This window comes from Gordionus sp. m RMFG-2023, chromosome 2 (genome assembly GCF_954871325.1).
Source record: "Gordionus sp. m RMFG-2023 chromosome 2, tfGorSpeb1-WG-v2, whole genome shotgun sequence".
Classification (NCBI taxonomy): Eukaryota; Metazoa; Nematomorpha; class Gordioida; order Chordodea; family Parachordodidae; genus Gordionus; species Gordionus sp. m RMFG-2023.
In genome coordinates, this window is record NC_088776.1 from 6,024,263 (window position 1) to 6,049,610 (window position 25,348).

Genomic DNA, 25,348 nt, shown 5'->3' on the forward strand with positions numbered 1-25,348 from the left:
TGATACAAAAAAATTTAACTATTTGGCAGATTTTATTTTTGTGAAGATGTTAAACTTAAAGTATCTCACGATGCATTATTAGCTGAATGAAAACTGTAGTATAAAAGGTTAAATAAGGTTGTTAATGTTCCGAAAATTTTATAGATGCTTCGCATAAGTTCAAATACATTTAGATCATTTTCCTAAAATATTCTTCTCCTTATAAGTCATGATAATTCCAAAATTAGTTGGGGTCTATAAAACGCGTCCTATCCTCTCATATGGTATGGCTCGGCTTTTGACCACATAAACAACAAATCCTTACAGATTTGAGAAACACAAGTCAGTTGGTTCGTAACTACAAGATCGAGAACTAGTTGCGCCAGTCCTTAACATGAATATATTAAAATTATTATATATTTTAGCAACTTTACTTATTATTAATTGTACTAATGGATATGGAAGAACATTTCTTAAGAATAAAAATCGAGACTTCGCTAATAGATGTCCAAACCTTTATGTAATTGTGCATAATCTTCATGCTGTATCAATTTTCTGGACATAATATTGACTTAATTTAAAAAATAGGTTCAATTGAGCCATTTAATCACACTAGTGAGAAGTAATACCACTTAAATAAAGCGAATGGGTTAGCTCTTTTAATACATAGTTTACATTTTTCCGCATTATTTGTCAACATTTCTTTTTCAAATTTATTTGTAATAAATATTTTAATTCTTAAAAAATTTATATTTTTTACATAGTTTTTTTCGATACATATATTTTAAAGTGATCCATATGCCGATTATATACATCTAATATATTATCATTAATTTATATTGAATTTATGTATTATAAATTGCCAATAGTTTATGATCACTGTCATAATAAATTTCTGATACTTAAGATTTTCTTAAACTCCTAGAATAATTTTTTAATTATTCCTTTCCCCTCGGGAATTCCTGCGTAGGCAACTAATTGTAATTTATATTCTTAAAAGCTTACTTATTTATTGTACACTAGTAAAATGTATTCACACATGTAAATGTGAATTTAATTTTTAAATATTCGTATCTTATATAAAGCCCTGCATGAGTAGTGTTGTTAAAAAGCCCGATGCGGGTTGATTTTCAAAACCGGCCCTATTAAGATTAATTATAACCATAATAACATTATGTAATCCTAAAGATTTTACTCATAACTGGCAGATATGCTTGGACATCTTTTTTCCAAATCTTGATGCTTACATAATATTATTTTAGCTGAAATCTTCATCGGAAAGTTTTGAAATAGACCCAAATCGGGCTTTTTAACAACACTAGGCACGAGCTATAGGCCTGATACTTCTGGGTAGGGATCAGACATTTAAGACTTTTTCTTAGACTCGGGTCAATCCGAGATCCCCACAAACCACCACCCCCCCCCCCCTCCGGAAAATTTAGAAATATTCTCATCAATCATTTTATTTCTGCGAAATGTCAATCAGAACCACATGATATTTTTAATCCTTACATGTTATGCATTTATTTGCATTATTTCCAATTCACAATATTATATAAGCCTAAAAATTTTGCTAATAGATGTCCAACTCCAAACCTTTGTGCTATAAAGAACCAAAATATACAGGCTTGCGTAATTTTCTTTTGGTTAAAATATTAAGTTATTCGTTTTTAAAAATCGGCTCAAATCGAACGGTTTAACAACATTAGTTGTGATTATTCATATTCATTTCTATTCGATATTTTCACATAAGTTATATATAGAAGTTCAAAATATCAAAAATATGATTCGCCAACTTTTGAAACTTTATAGAAAATTTCAATATAAAAATATGTCCAAAATATATTTTTAGAAAATTTCAAAAAATTAAACATATGATTTCTTTAAAATTTCAAAAAAAATTACTGAGATTTTGGTCTAGCCTTAAAGAAAATAAAAATTAAAAAAAAAATATGAGAAATCTTCACCAGCCTCTCTCCCATTCTGTCACTTAAAAGTTAAGCCATTTTTTTTGAGAGAAGAATTAATTTTTCGTATTAAAATTAGAGAAATTTTTTTCGCTTTCTCTCTTTTCTTATCACAATCTAAAACTACCAATGAAAATGAATACAACCAGATTGTTTTTAAATAACAATTTTAAAATCAAAAATCAACATTTTGTTTCGCATAAATATATTTTAATAAATATTCAATATTTATTAAAAAAATTTAAAAAAATGTTACATATAAATAATTATATTAAATAAATTATCAAATTCGTATAAATTAGAGGATAATAATCATAATAATCATTTTTTGGAGCCTTTGCCTTTTCGGGTGACGATTCTTCTGGCATAATATTTGGATGCTAAAAAAATAAAATTTAATCGATAAAACAGGTGGTTAATTCAAATTTACTTATTAAAATGGGCTCGAGGAAGACTCAAACGTGGATAAAAATGAATAACGGATTACATGACAAAAAATGGATCTCGCAAAGAGTGATGCCGGGCATCGCTCTTAGATCCATTGAGGATATTAGATGGGAGAACAGGTTTGATACAACTTAAAAAACAGCCAACAGGGAAGAAGATAAAATGGCGATGAGGATGGGGATTCGAACCCACGTGGAAATTATTTATAATTTTTTTTAAAGTAAAATTCAGGGTTTCGGAGGCTTAAAAAAGGTGGACCATTTCCGGTACTTAATATTTTATTTTTAAAAAAGTGGTTTTTATTCTGTTTCCTTTAAAAAAAGAGGTTCCGAGTATTGGAGCGGCTCTGAAGATCCAAAATTGTGATAAAAAAACAAAAACCCTCTAACCAATGTGAGTAAATCAAGATATTTCAGCCAATCCATGTTATTTACTATTTTAGTAATATAGATAAGTGACCTACCCCGACCCAGGCTAAAAAAAAGGAAGATTTTTAAAATCCGGGATGTTAACAGATAAATTGCAAATCATATCAATTAATTAGTTTAGAAAAATGATTATAACGAAAACGTTTAATGAGTCAATAACTGCTCATATTTTCATTTAAGCTCTTAATAGTTTTTTTTTCTAACTTCTTAATAATAAAGGTTCCTATTATTATATATAATACCTGTCTGGGCCTTAAAAAAACTCGAAAGTTCATGACAAAATTGTCAAAAATTTGACAATAACCCAAAATGTATGACTTTCAAAAGAGATTTTTGATTGGATGAAATATATTTAAGGTTAAACAAGAATGTCGGATTGAAGGTTTGAGGGCAGTGGCGTAGCTACGAGGCTGGTTTTCGGGTTTGGACCCCTCCTAGAGCAAATTTTTTTTAGATTATACGTTCAAAAGACTAAGTGACTTTGTATCAAATGCCATTAATATTAATATTTTTCAGGTTTTGATGTTTGTGGAAGGATATTATATTACTATTGAAATTATTCTGGGTAGTATTATTATAAAGTCATTGAGAATAATCTACTAAATTATAATAACATATTATTCATGCATTAAAAAAAATATTTATTATATATTGTCGAAGATGTGGTTATGATTTTTAAGATAAACCTGGCCGAATGCAGGGTAAAAGGGCCGAAGGCCCGTTAAAGGGGGTCTGGGGGCGAATCCCCCAGGATTTTATATGTATGGACCCCCTCTAAGGAAAATTCCTAGCTACGCCACTGTTTGAGAGATAAGGGTTAGGATTAAAGATATATTAAAAATGGTTTTTAACCAAAATTTAAATCGTAATTTATTAATAATTTAGACTGCATTCATAGTGGAGACGCATGCGATTTTTCGTCAAAACATCTAATTTGACGGCGTCCGACAAGGCTTTCATAGTGATTTTTTTTAACGTTTCGACTTAAAACAGATTAGACATGATTTTATTTTTTAAAATGAACCAATATTCTTTACTTAAATTATATATGATATATGATCTCGAAAGAAAAAAATATAGTTAATTCGAAAAGAAGATAGGAGGGAGCATATTTTACTTTGCTGCCAAAATTACTTAAAGATGACCTGAAGTTTTATAATTACATGCGTATGAAAAAAGTGAGTATATTTTTATATATAGTATTTTCACCTTAAAAAATAGGAAAACGTTTTATTACATATTAGATGTTATTAATGTTAAAATTACAAAAAAGAAAACGAATTTTATCAAGAATCTAATTACACCAGATGAAAAATTGATTATTAATTACCCTGAGGTAAATATTTTTAGTTTTTTTTATAACTTTATCTTATAAATATATATAAATTTATTAAAATTAGTTTATTATATATATATTAAAATAATTTTATAATTAATATTGAGATATAACCCTTATATTTATATTAATAAAAGTTGAAACACTTATTAATTATTATTTATCAGTCACACAGAGTTGGGCAGGTCCTCTTGAAAAGGAATCTAGATACAGATACACAATTTAATTAGAATAGCTTATAATATACAGTTTTTATTATTTTGTAAAGAAGATAACATACACATAAAATAATAATGAATATTTACAATAGTTAATATAACATTTAATAATAAGTTAATTATAATAATTAGGTATTTTAAATTCATTTTTATGCTTATTTCATGATATCTAGCAGCTGGTAATTCATATGTCACCATGTCATATTCTCATTAACTAAGTATCAACTATAAAGCTAATAATAGGAGAAACAACAAAAGCTTTATGGGATATTATGCAACCCATCCATATGAAGGTCCCAACATTGGAGATGTTTGAGGAAGTTGCTAAGGGCTTTGATGAAATGTGGAACTTCCCGTATAGGTTTTAATTTTATTTAAATCAGCAAAAGATAATTATATTTTTGATTTTATTATTTCATACTATATAATTAATTTAATATTTTATTAGGTGCCATTATTGGGAAACATTGTAAAACAAAAAAGCCTCCACATTCTGGAACCCAATTTTTTAATTACAAGCATGGATTCTCATTGATCCTTCAAGCATTTATTGATCACATTGGGAAATTTATGGTTATAGATGTTGGTAGCTATGGGAGCCAAAGTGATGGTGGTGTATTTTCCAACTCACTTTTATCAAAAAGAATTGAAAATGGTAAACTCCCAATTCCACCTCCTAAGCTATTACCCAATTTTAATATAATGGTCACTCATGTTATTTTAGGGGATGGGGCTTATCCTCTAAAAAGATTTTTAATGAAGCCATATAAAAATAATGATGATAACTCTAAAATATTTAACTAACACCTATCTTCGTGCAAAGCGAATAGTTGAATGCAGTTTTGGAATTTTAACATCCAAATGGAGAATTCTATTAAAAGAGGTAGAGGTGAGCCTTCCTGTCTTTGAAGACATTATCAAGGCTTGTTGTGTTTTACACAATATTATTTTGGAAAAAGAAAAATTAAACATCACAAATTATGAATTGGGAGATACAATTTCTAAAATATGGAACCAACAAAGAAAGCATCAAGAATACTTCAAATCAAAACAAAAATATTAGAAATTTATTATCTTATTGTTAATATTTTGCCTTAGCAAAATAATATATTAAACTAATATTTATATATTCAATATTTTGTATTATAAAATTTATATGTATCAAATTCCTGTATACTTTATTAGTATATATTCTATTTTAATAAAAAAATATCATAAGTCATCCAATAACTTGCTTATAAAATCATTATTTGGTACCAATTAACCATGTTTTTGATTATATAAATAAATATTGTCTGCTATTGTATTCAAATTAAATACTTGGTGAATGGGTAATAATAAGATTTATTAGAAATTGATACTCTGATTTTTTAATGTGTCATATATTAAACTGAAATGGTACTTAAAATGATATAATTATATAGCAAACATAAAATTCATAATGGTGCTTAAAATGATATAATTATAAAGCAAATATAAAATTCATAATGGTACTTTAAAATGATATAATTTTAAAGCAGATATAAAATTCATTTAGCAATTATAATAAATTTATTTAAAAATTAAAATATATTATTTTTTTATTTGACTTTATATAAAAAAAGCATTTGTATTCATTTTGACCTTATCCTTGTGGTCTTCTGATAAAGTTGATATTTCATCATCTATAAATTTGGCAAAAGAGGATGTCTCTTTTTTATCCTCCTCAATTTGTATAATTTTCTCAAATATTTTTTCTTCTATTATTCAAAGTTGTTATATTTTCACTGATGTAATATCATATAATGGGGTTGAATTAGATATAATTATATTTGATTGTTGTATCCGAGGTGTTAAACTTTTATTTAAAAATGATAATGTTTGATAATAAGGCCATGTTGATTTATATGGAGGCCCAGCTGAACCACTTGGACTAATTAATTTTTTGTATTCTTTATTGTGATAATCTCTTAAATTATTCCATTTAGCTTCTAAATCGTCACCTAAAAAATATATAATAGATTAAATATCTATCTACATAATTATTTCAAATGTTAGTTTAATTAAAAAATTAAGATTTACCTGATTGACCTAATTGCAATCCTAAATTTTTCCAATATTCCGTTTTTTTATGTGCATCTTTGTAATTTTCATCTGTTTTGTCGTAAATAAATCTTGAATCTTTAATATTATCAATTAAATGATATATATTCATATTCATTTTCAAAAAATTGCAAGTAACGTTAACAAATGTAAAAAACTGATCCGTCTCCACTGAATGCAGCCTGAAATCGGATTCGGCAAATTTTGAAGTCAAAACATTTTGAATTTTTGATCCGGCAAATATTTTAAAGCGTTATAACGTTACTTATAATTTTTTAAAAATGAATATGAATATATATGATTTTATTGATAATATAAAAGATTCAAGATTTATTTACGACAAAACAAATGAAAATTACAAAGATGTACATAAAAAAACAGAATTTTGGAAAAATTAAGGATTGCAATATGGTTAATCAGGTAAATCTTAATTTTTTTTATTTAAACTAACATTTGAAATAATTAAGTAGATAGATATTTAATCTATTATATATTTTTAGGTGACGATTTAAAAGCTAAATGGAATATTAGTCCAAGTGGTTCAGCTGGGCCTCCATATAAATTAACATAGTCTTATAATTAAACATTATCATTTTTAAATAAAAGTTTATCACCTCGGATACAACAATCAAATATAATTATATCTAATTCAACCCCATTATATGATATTACATCAGATGAAAATATAACAACTTTGAATAAAAGAAGAAAAAATTTTTGAGAAAATTCTCCAAATTGAGGATGACAAAAAAGAGGTATCATCTTTTGCCAAATTTATTGATGATGAAATTTCAACTTTATCAGAAGAACATAAGGATAAGGTTAAAATGAATATTATTCAAATGCTTTTTTTATATAAAAGTTAAATAAAAAAAATAATATATTATTATTTTTAAATTTATTATAATTGCCAAATGAATTTTATATTTGCTTAATAAATATATCATTTTAAAGTACCATTATGAATTTTATATTTGCTTTATAATTATATTATTTTAAGTACCATTATGAATTTTATATTTGCTTTATAATTATATCATTTTAAGTACCATTTCAGTTTAATAAATGACACATTAAAAAATCAGAGTATCAATTTCTAATAAATCTTATTATTACCCATTCACTAAGTATTTAATTTAAATATAATAGCAGACAATATTTATTTATATGTATAAATTTATTTTAAGAATTTCAGGCAAAAGCTTTTCTTATACAAACTAATTTTTAAAAAATGACACATTAAAAAATCTGAGTAGCAATTTCTAATAAATCTTATTTTTACCCATTCACCAAGTATTTAATTTGAATACAATAGCAGACAATATTTATTTATATAATCAAAAACATGGTTAATTGGTACCAAATAATGATTTTATAAACAAGTTATTGGATGAATAATGTTATTTTTTTATTAAAATAATATATATACCAATAAAGTATAGAGGAATTTAATACATATAAATTTTATAATACAAAATATTGAATAAATAAATATTAGTTTTAAAAAATATCAATATTATTAAAATAATTAATTATATTTTTGAGATCATATATAATATATAATTTATTTAAAGAATATTGGTTCATTTTAAAAAATAATAATGTCTAATCTGTTTTAAGTCGAAACGTTAAAAAAAATCACTATGAAAGCCTTGTCGGAAGCCGTCAAATTAGATGTTTTGACATGAAATGGGATCCGTCTCCACTATGAATGCAGCCTTATGAAAATCTGACAGGTCACATGATAAAAAATTTATTTCTTGCATATTTGGATCTAATCAAATCTCCAATTTTTTGTTTTATAAAAAACACGCCCTAATTATTTTGTTAATATTACCGTCTGTCTTTTTTAATTTTATTAGTCATATTTATAGTAAAACCTGTCTAATTTGGGCACAGTTGAGACAAACATTTTTGCCCAACTTAAACAGTTGCCCAATTTATCAAGACTTTCTTTTAAACTTTCTACTAGAAGTTTAACCCTGAATTCATAGTGGCGCGATTGCGATTTAGCCGCGATAAATACAAAATACAGTAAATATCATATCCAAATCATAGTTACCCATGGCGCGATTTGAATAGCGAAAGAAAATCTTGCGATTTTTTAAAAACACGAATCATTTTGTATTTATCACGTGATTTCGAAATAATGCTTCGTTTTAATTACAGATTTTAGTGAATTTAGCTCAAAATTTTAGATTTAGCGCTAATTTTAAATTATTTGAAATGAATTCGATGGCTACCTTTTTTGATGATATAAAAGCAATAATCAAGTTAAAATTATGATTTAAGTTTAAATTTTTTTTTATTAAATAGCTAAAATTGCTTTCATAGTTTCAGTTAAAGAATACGAATTCTTATATAATAAGCATAATAATTTATATAAAAATAATATAAAAAGAAAATATGGGGTTTATTAGTTCAGGAGTATAATATGCCTAATAATTGTGCATATATATTATATTTATATACCTTTTTAGATTCCTCTCTTAAAACTCTCTTGAAAAATTTGAGAGATTGTTTTATAAAAGAGAGACACAAGCTTAACAAACTGAAAAGTGGGTCAGAGGCTGGCCATCACATCTCATGGCCATTCTATCAGGATATGCTATTCCTGGTAGATACTGTAACACCAAGGTTACAGAAGTCCTCTTTAGATAAAGAGGAATGTACTCTATGTTAATGAGATATAAAATGAAAGAACGGGGAGATAAATGAATGTAAGATATGTCATTTGAATTGGTAATGCTAATCTCATTGATAAAGACTTTATATTGGATAATGTAATGGTTCCCAAAGGTCCTACACTGAGTCTGGTCTGGTAATCAATAATATCTAAATAAATATATTATTTATATTGAAGAATCTATAACTTCTATTGAATCTCCAATTTCATGTTATAAATATCCTAAAAGAAAGTCTACTGACATTGGTAATTTATATTTATTATTTGTTTTATAGAAAAATTTAAAATATAAATTAAATTTTATCATATTTTGCAAATATTTTATCTTGTATTTATTATATATTTTAACAAAAATAAATTTTCTTTTAATAAAGTCTAAATTCATTATAAATTTATGTAGAAATATAACACTAAAAAGGCTAATAGTATATAATTTTATTTTAAAAAAATCAAATATATATTAATGACAATACATTTTATTAGAAATAATATAAATATATGCAAAATATTTATAATAATAATATAATTATTAAAGAGTAAAGTTGCGTATAAGATCAAGAACTTGATCTGTTAAATCATCTCTCTGTTTTTCTGTACATCTTTCCAATTCTTCTCTCAACATGATATATATGCGAAATAGGTTTTTTATTCTTTAAAATTTCTATGAATAGCATCTTTTCCTCTTTTTCTAATTTTAATAGTCTTCTAAATTGATCGAGATTTAATTGAAGTTATAGATTCTTCAATATAAATAATATATTTATTTATATATTATTAATTACCAGACTAAGTAATAGATTCAATAAAAGGACCTTTGGGAACCATTACATTATCCAATATAAAGTTTTTATCAATGAGATCAGCCAAATAATAAATATATTACCAATTCAAATGGAATATTTTACATCCATTTATCTCTCCCATTATTTCATTTAATATCTCATTATTATCTGTAGGAGTAAATTCCTGTTTATCTAAAGAGAACTTCTGTAACCTTGGTGTTACAGTTTCTACCAGGAATAGCATATCCAGATAGAATGGCCATGATATGCGATGGCCAGTCTCTGACCCACTTTTCAGTTTGTTAAGCTTGTGTCTCTTTTATGAAACAATCTATCATTTTTTTCCAGAAAGTTTTAAATAAATACTAGTAATAGCCTGGCAAAAATGACTAGGAATGAGAATTTTCTTTTTACTTTTATGCTAGATGTTACTTGTTATTTGAAAATAATATCCAATTTTTATTCTTTTTACCCCCCCCCCCTTCAGGCCACGTTTAATCCATTAAAACTAAGTATAAATACTATGGTTTGAGTAAAAATAATTTTAAAACATTTACTTGATAATACCAATATTATTTGTTAAATAATACTGATTACTTATACCTAATATTTAATATTAAAAAAAATTCCCAGGCAAAGTCTAAAGCCATAATAATTTTGAAAAATTCTTCCAAGCCCAATAAGATCATAATAATTTTGATAGTTGAGAACTGAAATAAAATATATAAAAAGTCACAATGCATTTAAAAATACAATCAGAATATGAAAGTTGCAAGGGCCTTGGTTTTTGATCAGGCCTTGCCATGTCTTCAAAAAAATTTCAGGCCAATTTCTAGCCCTTATTTAAAATTAAAAATTTTACAGGAATCTAAGACTATAATAATTATGAAAAATGTTTCTCAAGCTATGTCCAAGTCCATATTAATGGTGAAAAATATTTACCAAGCCCAGGAAAACGTAAGGGGTTTATAAGAATTAAATCTGTCTAATTTCAAAATTATCATCAAATGAAGGGTAAAAATCTGATTTACCTATGACTGGTTAGCTTCTGGTGTTTATATGAAATTCATGAATACATATTAAAGTACCATGCTGAAAATATGCTCATCCTAATTTAAATTTTAAACAAATCAAATGATTTATTACTTAGTTACAAAATATAAAATTAAATTTAAGACATTGTTATTAAATTACAATAGAAAAATATGTCTAAGTTAACAAATAATAGGAAGTTACATATATAAGTAAAAAAAAGGTTATACATTTAATCAAAAATGTTATAATAAGTTATGAATAACACACATTCTAGAATTATAAAGTTATAAGAAAATATACAAAATTTTTCTATCTGAGGTGTTATTTAAAAATTTATATTTATTTTGAGGTTATTCCAAAATTTCCCATTATTTTTATAAAATCTGTTAATGGTATATTTAGGAATTTAAATTTTATTGTTATTTATTTGTATTTGTAATTTATAATCTAAAATTCTAAATTATATATAAATTCAAGAATTAAAATAGTATTTAAATAAATCTCTTATTACTATTGAATTGGTACTTGAACTATTTAAAGTTCTACCTTATTCCTATTGAATTGGTACTTGATGCATTTAAAGTTCTACTTACCCCTAAATATTCAGGAATATGTATAATATTAGGTGTGTATTTCCATATTCGTCTTATCTTTTCTGAAACCCCAATTTAATGGTATAAAATCCTAAATTATACATAAATTCAAGAATTAAAATAGCATTTAAATAAATCTCTTATTACTATTGAATTGGTACTTGATCCATTTAAAGTTCTACCTTATTTCTATTGAATTGATGCATTTAAAGTTCTACTCACCTCTAAATATTCAGGAATATGTATAATAGTAGGTGTGTATTCAGTGATTCAATGCACAGGTAAAATTAAAAATGTCATCTATTAATTAATATATATATATAATTAATTTTAAATTTAATTATGTTCAAGTTGGTGCATGCGTAAAGCATACGCCTTTGAAATGGAAGGTTTATGGTTTGACTCTCGTAGGGAACAAAAAATTAACATTACACTATATAGTCTCCTTAAATTTTAAATACATTAGTGAGATACGGATATTATATATATTAGATAATATATATGCACAATTATTATCAGGCATGTTATACTCCTGAGCTAATAAACCCCATATTTTGTTTTTATATATAGTATATGCTTATTATATAGGCTTTCGTATTCTTTAACTGAAAGAATAAAAACAATTTTATCTATCTACTAAAAAAAAATTAAACTTAAATCATAATTTTAACTTGATTCTTTGGTTTTATATCATGAAAAAAGGTAGCCATTGAATTCATTTCAAATAATTTAAAATTAGCGCTAATTCTAAAATTTTGGGCTAAATTCACCAAATATGAAGTTGCTCGAATTATCAAGGTCACGAAACCAGATTAGAACCAGGTGATTTCAGCCCGTGTTCTCATATAAATACTAATCACGTGAGTTCTGTACCAACTTGCTAAATGATTGAATGATTTATTTTTCTAATTCCCAACTGTAAATAATTTATTTAGCGCGTTTTAAAAAAATAAAATAAAAACTCTGATTTTTGCCCGGAAATGTATTCCAGCATGTGTAAAATGTCCTACCCTCTGATTAACTTACTTTGGCGGTAACGTATAAAAATTACGCGCACTTTTATCAAAACCGCTCTAAATTGTAAAAAATGGGTTTCGATTTCCTTTAAAAAAAATTTTAGAGAGGCTTTCAGAATTTTGGTTCCTGGATTTGTCGCGTTCCCAGTATTCTGACAAATCCTCTATAAAAAAAAATATTTATAATTTTTTACTTCTGTAACTCGTCATATTATTTTCGATTAATTCGCCCAAAATTTTATGTTCAGACAGGGCTTTTAAAAAGGCGTTAATAAATGGAGTGTAATCGTGTGTTCTTCTAGCGTCTTCCACCTTATAATCCATAAAAAATGGGAGGGGAAAGGGGTAAATATTAATCTTTAAAAAAAATTCTATTGTAATCACTTTCTCATTCTTATCTCTTAGTTTCCCAGCCTGGCCCGTGATTTAAATAATTAATATATTGTGTTGGCATTGCGTTTTCTCCGACAATGTGTTAATTTATTATTCTCATCTTTAAATTATTTTAATAAGTTTTTTACAAAAAACTTCCATTTTTGCCGGAAATATGTGGGAAGTGGTAGGATACCTAGAGTTGTTAAAAAGTCCGATTTCGGGTCGATTTTTAAAGATCCCAATACGTAAGCTTGAAGATTTTATTCGTAGGTGGCAGAAAGGTGGACATCTATTTTCCAAATCTCGAGGCTTACACGATATTATTTTGGCTAAAATCTTAGTTGAGTCTTTTTAAAGAATCGACCCAAATAGGACTTTTTAACAACCCAAAGAATACCATGATTTAAGCTAATTCTGTTAATTGCTATGAAATTTTGAGCCGTTTTTTAATTAATATAAAAAACAATTTCAAATATTCAAGGGTTTGAAATTCATGCGAAAAGGTATTCTACCACCATGTTGGATAGGATAGATTTCCAACAAAATCAGGTATAAAAGTATGATTTAAAGTAAAAAAAATATAGCACCCTTCCCGGAGAAAATCTATTGAATACTAAAAAAAACCTATATATAAGCAGGTTATATGCAACCTTATATTATACCTTATATCTAGCCCATTTTTCGTTTTCCTTGCTCAGTTTTTCGTGACATTCATTTATCTCGTCTTGTAAATGGTATAAAAAGGTTATGAAATCCTAAAAAAATAAATCAGAATTAGATTTTTATTATATATGATTACTGTGCTATATATTTATTTGTTATTAGATAATTAATTTGTATTAGAATTGTTTTTTTTTATAATTATTTTTTTTTATAATTATTTTTTTTTAATAATTATTTTATGTTGTAAAAAAAAGAGAAACATTTATATATAGAAGAAAAAAAAGGATTATTATATGATTCATTCGTTTAAAAGAAAAGTTTTTATTAGAACTGATATTTTTAATTTAGTTAAATTATTATTTTTTTTTGTTATTTATTATTATGCATTAATTAAATAGATATATAGGGAGAAAAAAAGAAATAAAATTAATTATTGCGCTTTAATTTTTATTTTTTTTGAAAAAGAAATAAAATATTATCATTTATTTTTAATTTGCTTTTCTTTTTATTTGGTTTTGAACGAAAAAGAAAATATGTAAAGTACAAACTTGTTATTCTAAAAGATTAGATAGGAGAATTTTATTAGTGGTGGCATAAAACAATTATTCGACACTTGCGACCTTCGGACTGTTATCAGCACGACGCTCGTGTTATTATCAAGTTTCGGATTCCAGGGATTAATCAAAGGCCATAAGGGCAGGTTTGCATCAGAGCAAATTCCAGGGATTAATCAAAGGCCATAAGGGTAGGTTTGCATCAGAGCAAATTCCAGGGATTAATCAAAGGCCATAAGGGTAGGTTTGCATCAGAGCAAATTCGAGGAATTTAGTACCCGAAAGGCCAAGTACACGGAAGTGCTGCCCAAATTTGTACGAATATAAACCCGTTAGAAATTCGTTCAAATTTTTATTGAAAAAGCCAGTTACACGGAAGTGCTGCCCAAATTTTTGCGGATACGAATCTATTAGAAGAATTCGCCTGAATTTTTATTGAAGAGGCCAGTTATACGGAAGTGCTGCCCAAATTGCGGATACGAATCTATTAGACGAAATCGCTCAAATTTTTATTGAAAAACCTAGTACACGGAAGTGCTGCCCAAATTTTTGCACATATAAATCAATTGGACGTAATTGTTGCGCATTTTGAGGTATATTATATAACATAAAGGCGTGGACTATACAATCTCGTATTGAAAAGGTTAATTTATATTTTTAAAATTGTCGATGTATATGTACATCATTGGCTTATTTATGTTACTTATTATATCTTACTTGTTGACATTGCAAATATATTTTGAAATGATTTATAATATTTTTATAACGTTGATATGAAGAGTTTAAAATTTGTTAAATAGTGGGAGATACAATACAATATTTTTGGTGCGCTAGTTATACTATTAATATGGGTATGTAGTTTAGTTTGGGGCAGGAGAATGAGAAGAAGTCGCAGCGCAAGAATAAAAGGACAAACATTGACCATTGAAGGACATAATGGAGAGGATGATATGATGGGTAAAGTAACCTGGTTACCTGTTCAGGAGTTAATTAAGGGGTGGGCGGATAGTGATGTAATTAAAAATTTACATAGTTCGGATAAACAAAATTTCGAAGATAATACAAATTAATTATCTAATAAAAATAAAAATATAGCACAAGTCCACCCCTAAAAAAATTATCTTCTTCCTTGACCAAGAATTCCATCATATCCTCCCAACTCTTTCATTCAACGACTCCTGGATTGTTGACTCCTCCACTCCCTCCTCATTGCTTTGTTCATCCTCAGCTCCATCTTGAGCCTCTTTCCGTCCTTCAATTCCACATCCGAGTCTGGCTGGTATCGACATTCCCCCGTTCTTGAGTAGCTTCCACAATTCCAACCGCAGGATAGGGATCTCCCCATCTTCCTGTGTCCGGATCATACTCCCATCATTCGTATCCCCTAATCGGTTCCACTGGCCTATATTCTCCCAGCTCCACGGACACCATCGTTAAAGATGTCCCAGCTCTCCACAGTTAATTAAATATTTATAAATTACCTAAAATCAGAATGCCTTTCGGAAGAAGCTGGATATATGAAGACATACAGATAGAACTAATTTTGAGCCCTAGATAGAGGTTATTCCCAGGGAATGAATTACGAGCGTCCGTGAATACAAGAATAGGAGGAAGAGGATTAGGGACGGAATATCGGCTATGCTAAAACTGTGGGGAGCGGGGACATCTTCAACGATGGTGTCCGTGGAGCGGGGAGAATCATAGGCCAGTAGAACCGATTAGGGGATAAGAACGATGGGAGTATAATCCGGACACAAGAAGATGGGGATTGGAATTGTGGAAGCGACTCAAGAACAAGGGAATGACGACAGCCAGCCAGGGTAGGATGTGCAATTGATGAGGACGGAAAATCACCTGGAGGCTCGAGATGGAGCTGTGGATGAACAAAACAATGAGGAGGGATTGGAGGAGTCAACAATCCAGGAGTCGTTGATTGTGGAGGAGGATGGAGAGGAGTGGAGAAAGAGTTGGGAGGATATAATGGAATTCTTGGTCAAGGAAGAATGGACCTGTGCTATATTTTTATTCGTTATTAGATAATTAATTTGTATTAGAATTTTTTTTTATAATTATTTTTTTTTAATAATTATGTTTTAGTTGTAAAAAAAAGAGAAATATTTATATATAGAAAAAAACGATTATTATATGATTCATTCGTTTAAAAGAAAAGTTTTTATTAGAACTGATATTTTTAATTTAGTTAAATTATTATTTTTTTTTGTTGTTTATTATTATGCATTAATTAAATAGATATACAAATTCAGGAGAAGTATCTTGCGAAGGAAAAGAAACTCTATTATGCGTTTGTTGATTTGGAGAAAGCATTTGATAGGGTGCCGCGTGAGATTACAAGATGGGCCTTGAGAAAATCCGGTGTGGAGGAATGGTTAGTTACCGCAGTGATGGCAATGTATGTTGGAGCACAAACAGCAGTACGGACGGATTATGGTGATAGTGACAGCTTTGAGGTGAAGGTAGGACTTCATCAAGGATCCGTGCTGAGTCCATTATTATTTATCTTAGTAATGGATGTGGTGGCTAGAGAAATGCGTGAAGGACTTCCCTGGGAAATATTATATGCAGATGACCTTGTATTAATGGCAAACAGTGAGGGAGAATTGAGGGATAAAGTTAGTAAATGGAAGATGACTATGGAAGCAAAGGGCCTGAAAATGAATGCATCAAAAACAAAGGTGATGATTGGTGGGGAAAATCTAAAGATAGAAGAATCAAGTAAGTGGCCTTGTGGTGTATGTGGGAAAGGAGTTGCTAGAAATTCTATCCAATGCACCAGATGCCAGAAATGGGTACATAAAAGATGTAGTGGGAAAAAAGGCAGTTTGATGTTAGAAAGAATGACCTTTATTTGTAAAACATGCATGAAAGGGATACATAATAATGATAACCTAAAAAATGGTGGTCTGGATATTGGCAATGGCTTAACCCTAGAAAAAGTGGATAAGTTTTGTTATTTAGGTGATATGCTAAACGCAGATGGTGGTGTAGATTCTGCTGTTGTTGCAAGGATCAGACAAGCTTGGAAGAAGTTCAGAGAGATGTCGTCTATACTTACAAATAAAAAAGTTTCTCTGAAGTTAAAGGGGAAAGTTTACGTAAGCTGTGTGAGGAGTTGTTTAGTTTATGGCGGTGAAACATGGGCAATGAAAGCAATTCACGAAGCCAAATTAGAAAGAACAGAGATGAGGATGGTTAGATGGATGTGTGGGGTATCTCTGAGAGAGAGAAAAACTAGCAAGGAATTGCGAGCAAGATTAGGTATAGAAATGATTGGTATGGTAATGCGACGAAATAGACTAAGATGGTTTGGGCATGTGGAACGTATGACAAGAGATGACTGGGTAAAGAGATGCACAATGATGGAAGTAGGAGGATCAAGACCTAGAGGAAGACCCAAGATGACGTGGACAAATGTGATAGCAGCGGATATGAGAAGCTTGAATCTTACAAGTATTGATGCTCAGGACCGTCAAAAATGGAAAAGAAAAATCAGAGGGAAAACTGGCCTACCCGGGTAAACCTGGAAATCGCCATAAAACGGAGAAGAAGAAGAAGAAGAATATATATATATATATATATAGAGAGAGAGAGAGAGAAAAAAGAAATAAAATAAATTATTGCGTTTTAATATTTTTTTTTGAAAAAGAAATAAAATATTATCATTTTTTTTTAATTTCCTTTTCTTTTTATTTGGTTTAGAACGAAAAAGAAAATATATAAAGTACAAACTTGTTATTCTAAAATAATAGATAGGAGAATTTTATTAATTACTATATAAGTATCCTAAATAAACATAACCTCAATCACAAAAGATAGTTAAATTAATTGTTTTGGCTGTGTCCCACAGTTCGACTCATTTACAGATGACTTAGACTAAACAGCCTAAAAGGTAATATAAATAAATAGAAGAAAAGAAAAGAAATTAAAACGCCAAATAATTAAAACAAACCAAAATAGGGTATCCTAGTTCAAAAGCTATTTGACCTATGCTAAACAGAAATAAGTGTCAAAAATAAGTCGAACCGGGACACACACCTAATCTTTTTTTAATGGATCAGGAACAGTTAAGCCCTTCTTATAGGGACGCAAAACGGAAGTGCCCGTGTTTAGTATCCCTAAAATAAACGCAACTTGCGATGTTTCAAATAAAATTATGCTGTGGCGTGTAATTAAAAAAATTGCACATCAAAGCTGGCCATTACACAAAAAAAATGAAATAAAAATAATAAATTGTTAATACGCTTTTATAGTTTATAATAGCTTTCCTCGTTTCGGTATACATTTAATCAAGCTCATGACTATAAACTTAAGACCGGCATGGTGCGACCTGGCCTAAACGCCCGGCCCGATAACTTGAACGAGTTATATTTGACGGACGGGGCATAAATGATCACGAACCGGGTCAAAACCGATAAAAAATTTCCAAAGGTGATTATAAATATAAAATTAAATGTATATAAACGTACTAAACTTTAAAATCGGGAGTTACGGCATCGTGCGATACAAGCTCGTTAGGCGTCAAACTATGCAAAGATTTAAATTTTTTGACATGGTGCACAAATTTCTTTTTCACCCTATCGGGTAAGGTCACTAACATATCTCCCAATAATTTCGGCTTCTCGATCTTGTTAGATTTGTTATTGTTTGGAATATCAAAAAAAAAATTTTAATAATGTAAAATAAAATAAAATAAAATGGAGTCCTGAGTCGAGCGTGATTTTTGTGGTAGTCAGCAGCCCCAGGAGTCTACATAAAAAATTAATTCATATTTCCTTCCTTACACTTATTCATTGGGCAAGACCAAATCTTGATTGTCTAATTATGATATAGTTCCTCGCATTATGCAAAGAGCTTTCGCAAATATAATATTTAAAATTTGTAAACGCAACTCAAATTAATATCAATTTTTTAAGGAAAATAAAAATAATTAGCTAAAATTCTTCCACGTCAGAAATATAATTTGTATCTTAAAATCATCTAATAAATACTAACCCAGGTTAGGCCTACTTAACAAATACGAAGAGTTATTTGATATTCGATTTGTTTTAACGTTTAATTTAAACAAACCCTTTTTGATCAAAATGGTGGCAAATGTACATTATGGAGAAAAAACAACTAATTATTCATTTTAAATCAAATTATAATCCTTTGTTTGTGGAAAATAAAAATAAAAAAAATAATCAGCTGGAGGCATCCGACTGAGAAAAGACCTTTCAAATAATTTTTAAAAATATATGGCCAAAATTTTAAGAATTCGTGTTAGGTCAAAGCGGTTTGATATAATATGTTAGCGGCAATAAATCATTTTTTGAGCGCGTTTTTTTTTCAAATTTAAAAATCTGATTTTACCGGAGATGTATTCCAACATGTTTTAGAATACCTATCCCATTAATTGTAGACAACATTTCCCTATAGCTCTGAGTCAGCGAATATAAATTATATTAAGTCTAAAAGTTCATAGCAAAATTGTCTAGAAATTCTTAGGTTAGGTATTCAAAACATGATGTAATATATTTTCCGGTAAAAAAAGTGCTTAAAAATATGAATTTTAAAAGTTGAAAAAAAATAACATATTGACGCTAACATATATATAAAGACACCGAATTTCATTTCTAACAAATCAAAATAATTTACAAAAATTAAATGATTGTTCTTCTAAAATTATTCGAATTTCAGTCGTCAAATTATTGTAAAATTTGAAAATTTGGTCAAAATAATTTTTCGAAAAAACCAATTCAAACAAAAATCAAAATCATTTGCGGCCATCTTTATATTGAACCCAGTACCACCATTTTTTCGACATATGTTTTTTAAATCTAATTTTCCAATTCATTTTTTCGAAAAGAAGTTTTGGGAATTCGCAAGCAGCCTTAAGAAATCTTAGTATAAATTAATTGTTAAAATATAAGTTATACTTACTTCTTTAACATTTTCGTGCATATTTATGGGCATGATATGAGTAGGATCGTTTTCTATGTTCAGAAATTTCTTGTAACACCCGATATCAACCTTTTTGAGAGCCTGCCAATCATATATATATGATTTATAAATCATTCTTATTTTAAAAAAAAGAGTAAAAAAATGTAAAAAGTAATTTTTCGAATATCGGCCTTAGACCATTTCCAAACAGAAGGTTTTTTCAAAGCGGTTTTTGAGTCATGTTTCCGTTTCCAAAACTAGGAATAATATAGTTTGTCGAAATTATTTTTTTTTATATAATATATTATTTTTTAAAAAAGTAAGGATTAAAGATTCCAAACTTTAGACGACATTTTATTGTTACTATGAAAAAACGTTCAGTTTGGATACGGCCTTATAGTGAGAACAAATTGAGCGTTTCAAACACTGCGTTGCAAGCGCCAATAATGCCTTTCTAATAACCTCGTGCAAATTGATAAAATTACCGTTTGGCGTTAGCAACAATTCTAAAAAACGTCAACAGGTTTGTTTTTTCAATACTTTTTTATTCTTTGTTTTGTAACACCTATAATATATATAAAAGTTTTGTCACAAAAATAGCGTTACGCTCTCGTGTCACACTTTTCATGTCCCACTTTATAATATATATTCAAAAAATTTGTTAATTTTAAAAAGTGCTGTGGCCCAATCGGGCAAGAACTTTGCTTACAAATCTAGATGGATTATTGGACTTGGGTTCGAATCCCGGCAAATATTTTTTTCCTTAATCTGGTAAAATATATTTTTTTAATCTGATAAAATTAATCAAATAGATACGATTCAAAGAGTACGCGATTTATTTAAATACTTTTTTTAATTATATGGGGAATCAGAATTTTCTCTTTTATTCAATGAGGGATGAATCTGAAATTTTCCTATCTTATGAGGTGTAATTTAAAAATTTATATTTATTTAGGGTTATTCTAAAATTTTCATTATTTTTATAAAATCTATTATAATAAAAGGCTTGTCACAACTGTGACATTATATAGTCAATTATTTTACCTGATAATAGTCAATTATAATTTTGTTAATATATTATGTAATATTCAACTTCTTTATTAATTATTGGACGTTTGTCCTACTTAAATAGGGAGTGATTCTTAATAATATTTAATTAATATTAACAAATTCGGAAGTATTTAAGTTATGTTAAATTGTAGTTTTAATCTCCATGATATTTAGCGCCATCTATAATATTATATTATTTTTTAAATAGCATTATATTTCTAAGTTGAAATGTAAATATTTTGTCTTAATTGATGTCAATATATTGTTCTTTCTATATATCTATAATTTATCTATCTATCTATCATAGCAATTTTAAGCCAATTTAGATCATATTAGCAAAATGGAAAGCATTTCAGAAGTATTTTGAGGCAATAGGCAGGAAGGAACATTAGTATGAAAAAAATGTTTGCAGATAATCCTACAAGAGCTAAGGAATTCAAATCTATAATATATATATTCAATAAAAATCATCATAGCTTAAACATATCAAACACGCATTCATAAACCAAATCGAACCGCCATTTTCAAAAAAAGAATTTCAATACAAAAAACAATTAACAAAACATATAATAATATAATAATTGATATTTTTTTTAACAGACACCACATCGAGCAAAACCTTCAATCATCATCAGTAAATAATATTTTTTAACAGACACCACATCGAGCAAAACCATCAACCATCATCATCAGTAAATTTTATTTTATACTTTCAATTTACACATCTTATTTCCAGTTATTTACGGCAAGTTACGAGCAAGGAAAACATCAAAAAAACGACACCACATCATCAGTAAATTTTATTTTATACTTTTATTATTATTACAATTAAAAAATAGTATTGACGTATAATTGTAAATAATATTGTTGCTTTTAAACATATATATATCTTTACTTTTAGATGAATTTATCAGTTATTGAGATTGGCTTAAGTGGTATTAGTTTTATATTTTGGTTTGTATTGGTATTAGTTTTGTAACCCAATAAAATATTGAATATTGTTGTCTGTCTTAGAATTTTATTGGTTTATTTATTTGAATGGGTTAATAAAATATATTATCAAGAGGTAATGACGTATAATTGTAAATAATATTGACATTGCTTTTAAACATGTATATATCTTTACTTTTAGATGAATTTATCAGTTATTAAGATTGGCTTAAGTGGTATTAGTTTTATATTTTGGTTATCTTTTAAATGTGAGCAAGGTGTATATTTGTGTCCTTTATTGACAATAAAGAAAATGTCTCAAGCACCGGGATGTCTCGACTATATTTAAGAACCTGGGAGCCCTAATATCTATCATCCTTTCATAGATTGAGTTTTTAAAGATATAAAAATAGTTATAAAGGAGAAAATTCTAATTCCCCGTCATACTTGACGGGTTATTAGCTAGTATTTAATAAAATATATATTTCGTAATTTTAATTTGTGTACAATTAAAAAGTCTTTTAAAATAAATTTTTTCATTTGTATTTTATGATCTAAAAATTTATTCTTGCAGATGAGAGTTTTATGTTAAAACCCTTAAGAAGGATCCATTCCACATTGAATTTTATACAACTTTATATCTCTTAATTAGGTAAGTTTTATGCATAAGTAAATATTTAATCTTTTCTGAAACTGGCCTTTCTACATGCATTCCATAGTTTTGTTTATCATAACTTCATAATTTAATTGTAGAAAGTATATTTTTCATAACTTATTTTAACATTTTTGATTAAATGTATAACTTTTTTGTTTAACTTATATATAATTTGACTATGATTAAAGTTAACCTCCTATTATTTGTTAACTTAAAATATCTTTTTATTTTTTCTATTGTAATTTAATAACAATGTCTTAAATTTAAATTTATATCTTGTAACTGAGTAACAAATCATTTGTAAGGGTGGTGGTTTGTTTAAAATTTAAATTAGAATGAACATATTTTTAGCATGGTACTTTAATATGTATTCATGATTTTCATATAAATACCAGGCAGGAGCTAACCAGTAGAATGATAGGTAAATCAGATATTTCCCCTTCATTTGATGCTAATTTTAAAAAATTTTCCCAATAATATAAATGGCAAAAAAAATATATATATATTAGACAGATCTAATTCTTATAAACCCCGACATCACACCTTTTTCTGGATCCAAAATAAAAAAAATTATTCTGGGTTTTCCTGGGTTTGGGAAATATTTTTCACAATTAATATGGACTTGGAAGTAGCTTGGTAAACATTTTTTAAAATTAATATAGTCTTAGATTCCTGAAAATTTTTTAATTTTAAATATGGGTTAGAAATTGGCCTGAAAATTTCTTTTGGAGACAGGGCCAGGCCTGATCAAATACCAAGGCCCATGCAACTTTCATATTCTGATTGTATTTTTAAATGCATTGTGACTTTTTATATATTTTATTTCAGTTCTCAACTATCAAAATTATTATGGTCTTTTTGAGAAAATTTTCTCAAGTGCGTGAACCTGGCTTGTGAATTTTTTTAATATTAGGCATAGGTGTAATATTTAACACAGAATACTTATATGGCCCTCAGGTAAAAGCTAATTTAAATATATTTTTATAAAAATAATATTCATTCTCAGTCTTAATGGGTTGGCCTTTGTCTGAAGTAGGGGTGAGCTGGGTTAAAATAGAATAAAAAATAGATATGGTTTTTAGAGATTTACCTATCTCCCGGGTTGGGAAAAAATTATGAAAATTACTATGGGTTGGCCAGGCTTGGGAAAAATTTTTTTATAAAATTTTTATAGGTTTGGCTGGGTTTGAAAAATATTTTTATAAACAATATTAGGCTGGGCTTGGAGAAAATTTTTCAAAAATATTATGAGTTAGAACTATGAGTCAAACATTGGCCTAAAAAAATTTTATGCAGGTCTGGGCTTGGACTGATCAAAAAACCTAGGCCCATGCTGATTTTGATTGTATTTTTAACATTATGATTATTTAAATATTTTATTTCAGTTCTCAACAACCAAAATTATTATATTCACTGGGCTTGGAAGAATTTTTCAAAATTATTATGGCTTTGTACTTTGCCTGGGAATTTTTTTAATATTAAATATTAGGTATAAATGATCAGTAATATTTATCAAATAATATTGGTATTATCAAGTAAAAGCTTTAAATAATTTTACCAAACCATAGTATTTACACTTAGTTTTAATGGATTAAACCTGGCATAAAGGAGGGGAGGAGGGATTAAAAGAATAATAGTTGGATATTATTTTCAAATAAGAGGTAACAACTATCATAAAAGTAAGAAGAAAACTCTCATTCCCCGTCATTTTTGACGGGCTATCTTCTAGTATTATATAAAAATGTAATATAAATAACTTACTCATATCCTAAAAAGGAATATTTAGAAATTAAAGAAATAAGAACGCAGACGATAATATAATTTTCAAAGACAGATCCTTTTTTAGACCTTATTTAATTTGTGATCGGCGGATATTAATAAAAAAAGACAATCTCAATTTAAACAAGGGACGCGTTAAGTTTTTTTATTTAAAAATTGCGGCAAAAGGTAAGCGCTCAATTTGTGGGCACTATTAGATTACGCGTATTATAAGAAAAAAAATGGGGAGAAAAAGTTGATAGTTGTACCCATGAAAGGTGACAAAAAGTCGAGAATAGTGTTGTTAAAAAGCACGATCGGGTCGATTTTTACATATGGTCGTAACCAGGATAATATTATGTGAGCCAAGAGATTTTGCTCATAGATGACCGAAAAATTTGGACATCTATCCGCCAAATCTCAAGGCTTACTAATTTTGGCTAAAACCGTAATCGGTTCGATTTTAAAAACCGACCCAAATCGGGCTTTTTAACAACGGTAGTCGTGAAAAAAAAAGAGTTATTATAATAGCTTACTTCAATTAAGTTTAAAATTTATATTAATATATAATCGAACATTGAAGGTAGATATGATTAAACATTATTTCAGCGCAACCGATAATTTGGCTCGGCGATAATTGGACGCTAGTCAAATGCTTGACAAATCGTCCAAGCAACAATTGGGCGTAAATCCTTCGAGGTATATCTGTGTATGCCCAATTGTCGCTGAGCGGATTCGATAGGTGACTGAGTAGACATGGGCTGAATTGACACATGCACTGAATTTTTTTTAAATTATTATATAGCTGTAAGATTTTTGATAATTTAAATGCCCCCCTCCCCTTTAAATTTATGCTT

General features: G+C 27.9%; 1 protein-coding gene across 4 annotated transcripts in view; it reads right to left on the reverse strand.

Annotated features, from left to right (window-relative positions):
• Positions 1-2,152: 2,152 nt before the first annotated feature.
• The window catches only part of LOC135923489 (ubiquitin carboxyl-terminal hydrolase calypso-like), a 29,271-nt gene continuing 6,075 nt past the window's right edge, over positions 2,153-25,348 (reverse strand). For 2 of the 4 annotated variants that reach the window (XR_010571231.1, XR_010571232.1), the window contains 7 exons: positions 20,099-20,200; positions 18,651-18,803; positions 13,607-13,699; positions 12,764-12,881; positions 3,999-4,030; positions 2,377-2,471; positions 2,261-2,326 (listed from right to left, as the gene is read on the reverse strand). Coding sequence is in view for 2 of the 4 variants with exons in the window: in XM_065458266.1 (XP_065314338.1) it covers positions 2,268-2,326; positions 12,764-12,881; positions 13,607-13,699; positions 18,651-18,803; positions 20,099-20,200 (525 nt within the window). In the remaining 2 variants the exon portion in view is untranslated. Of the gene's footprint in view, positions 2,327-2,376; positions 2,472-3,998; positions 4,031-12,763; positions 12,882-13,606; positions 13,700-15,120; positions 15,137-18,645; positions 18,804-20,098; positions 20,201-25,348 lie in introns of those variants that run through there. The other 2 variants (XM_065458266.1, XM_065458267.1) reach the window with 2 other exon arrangements.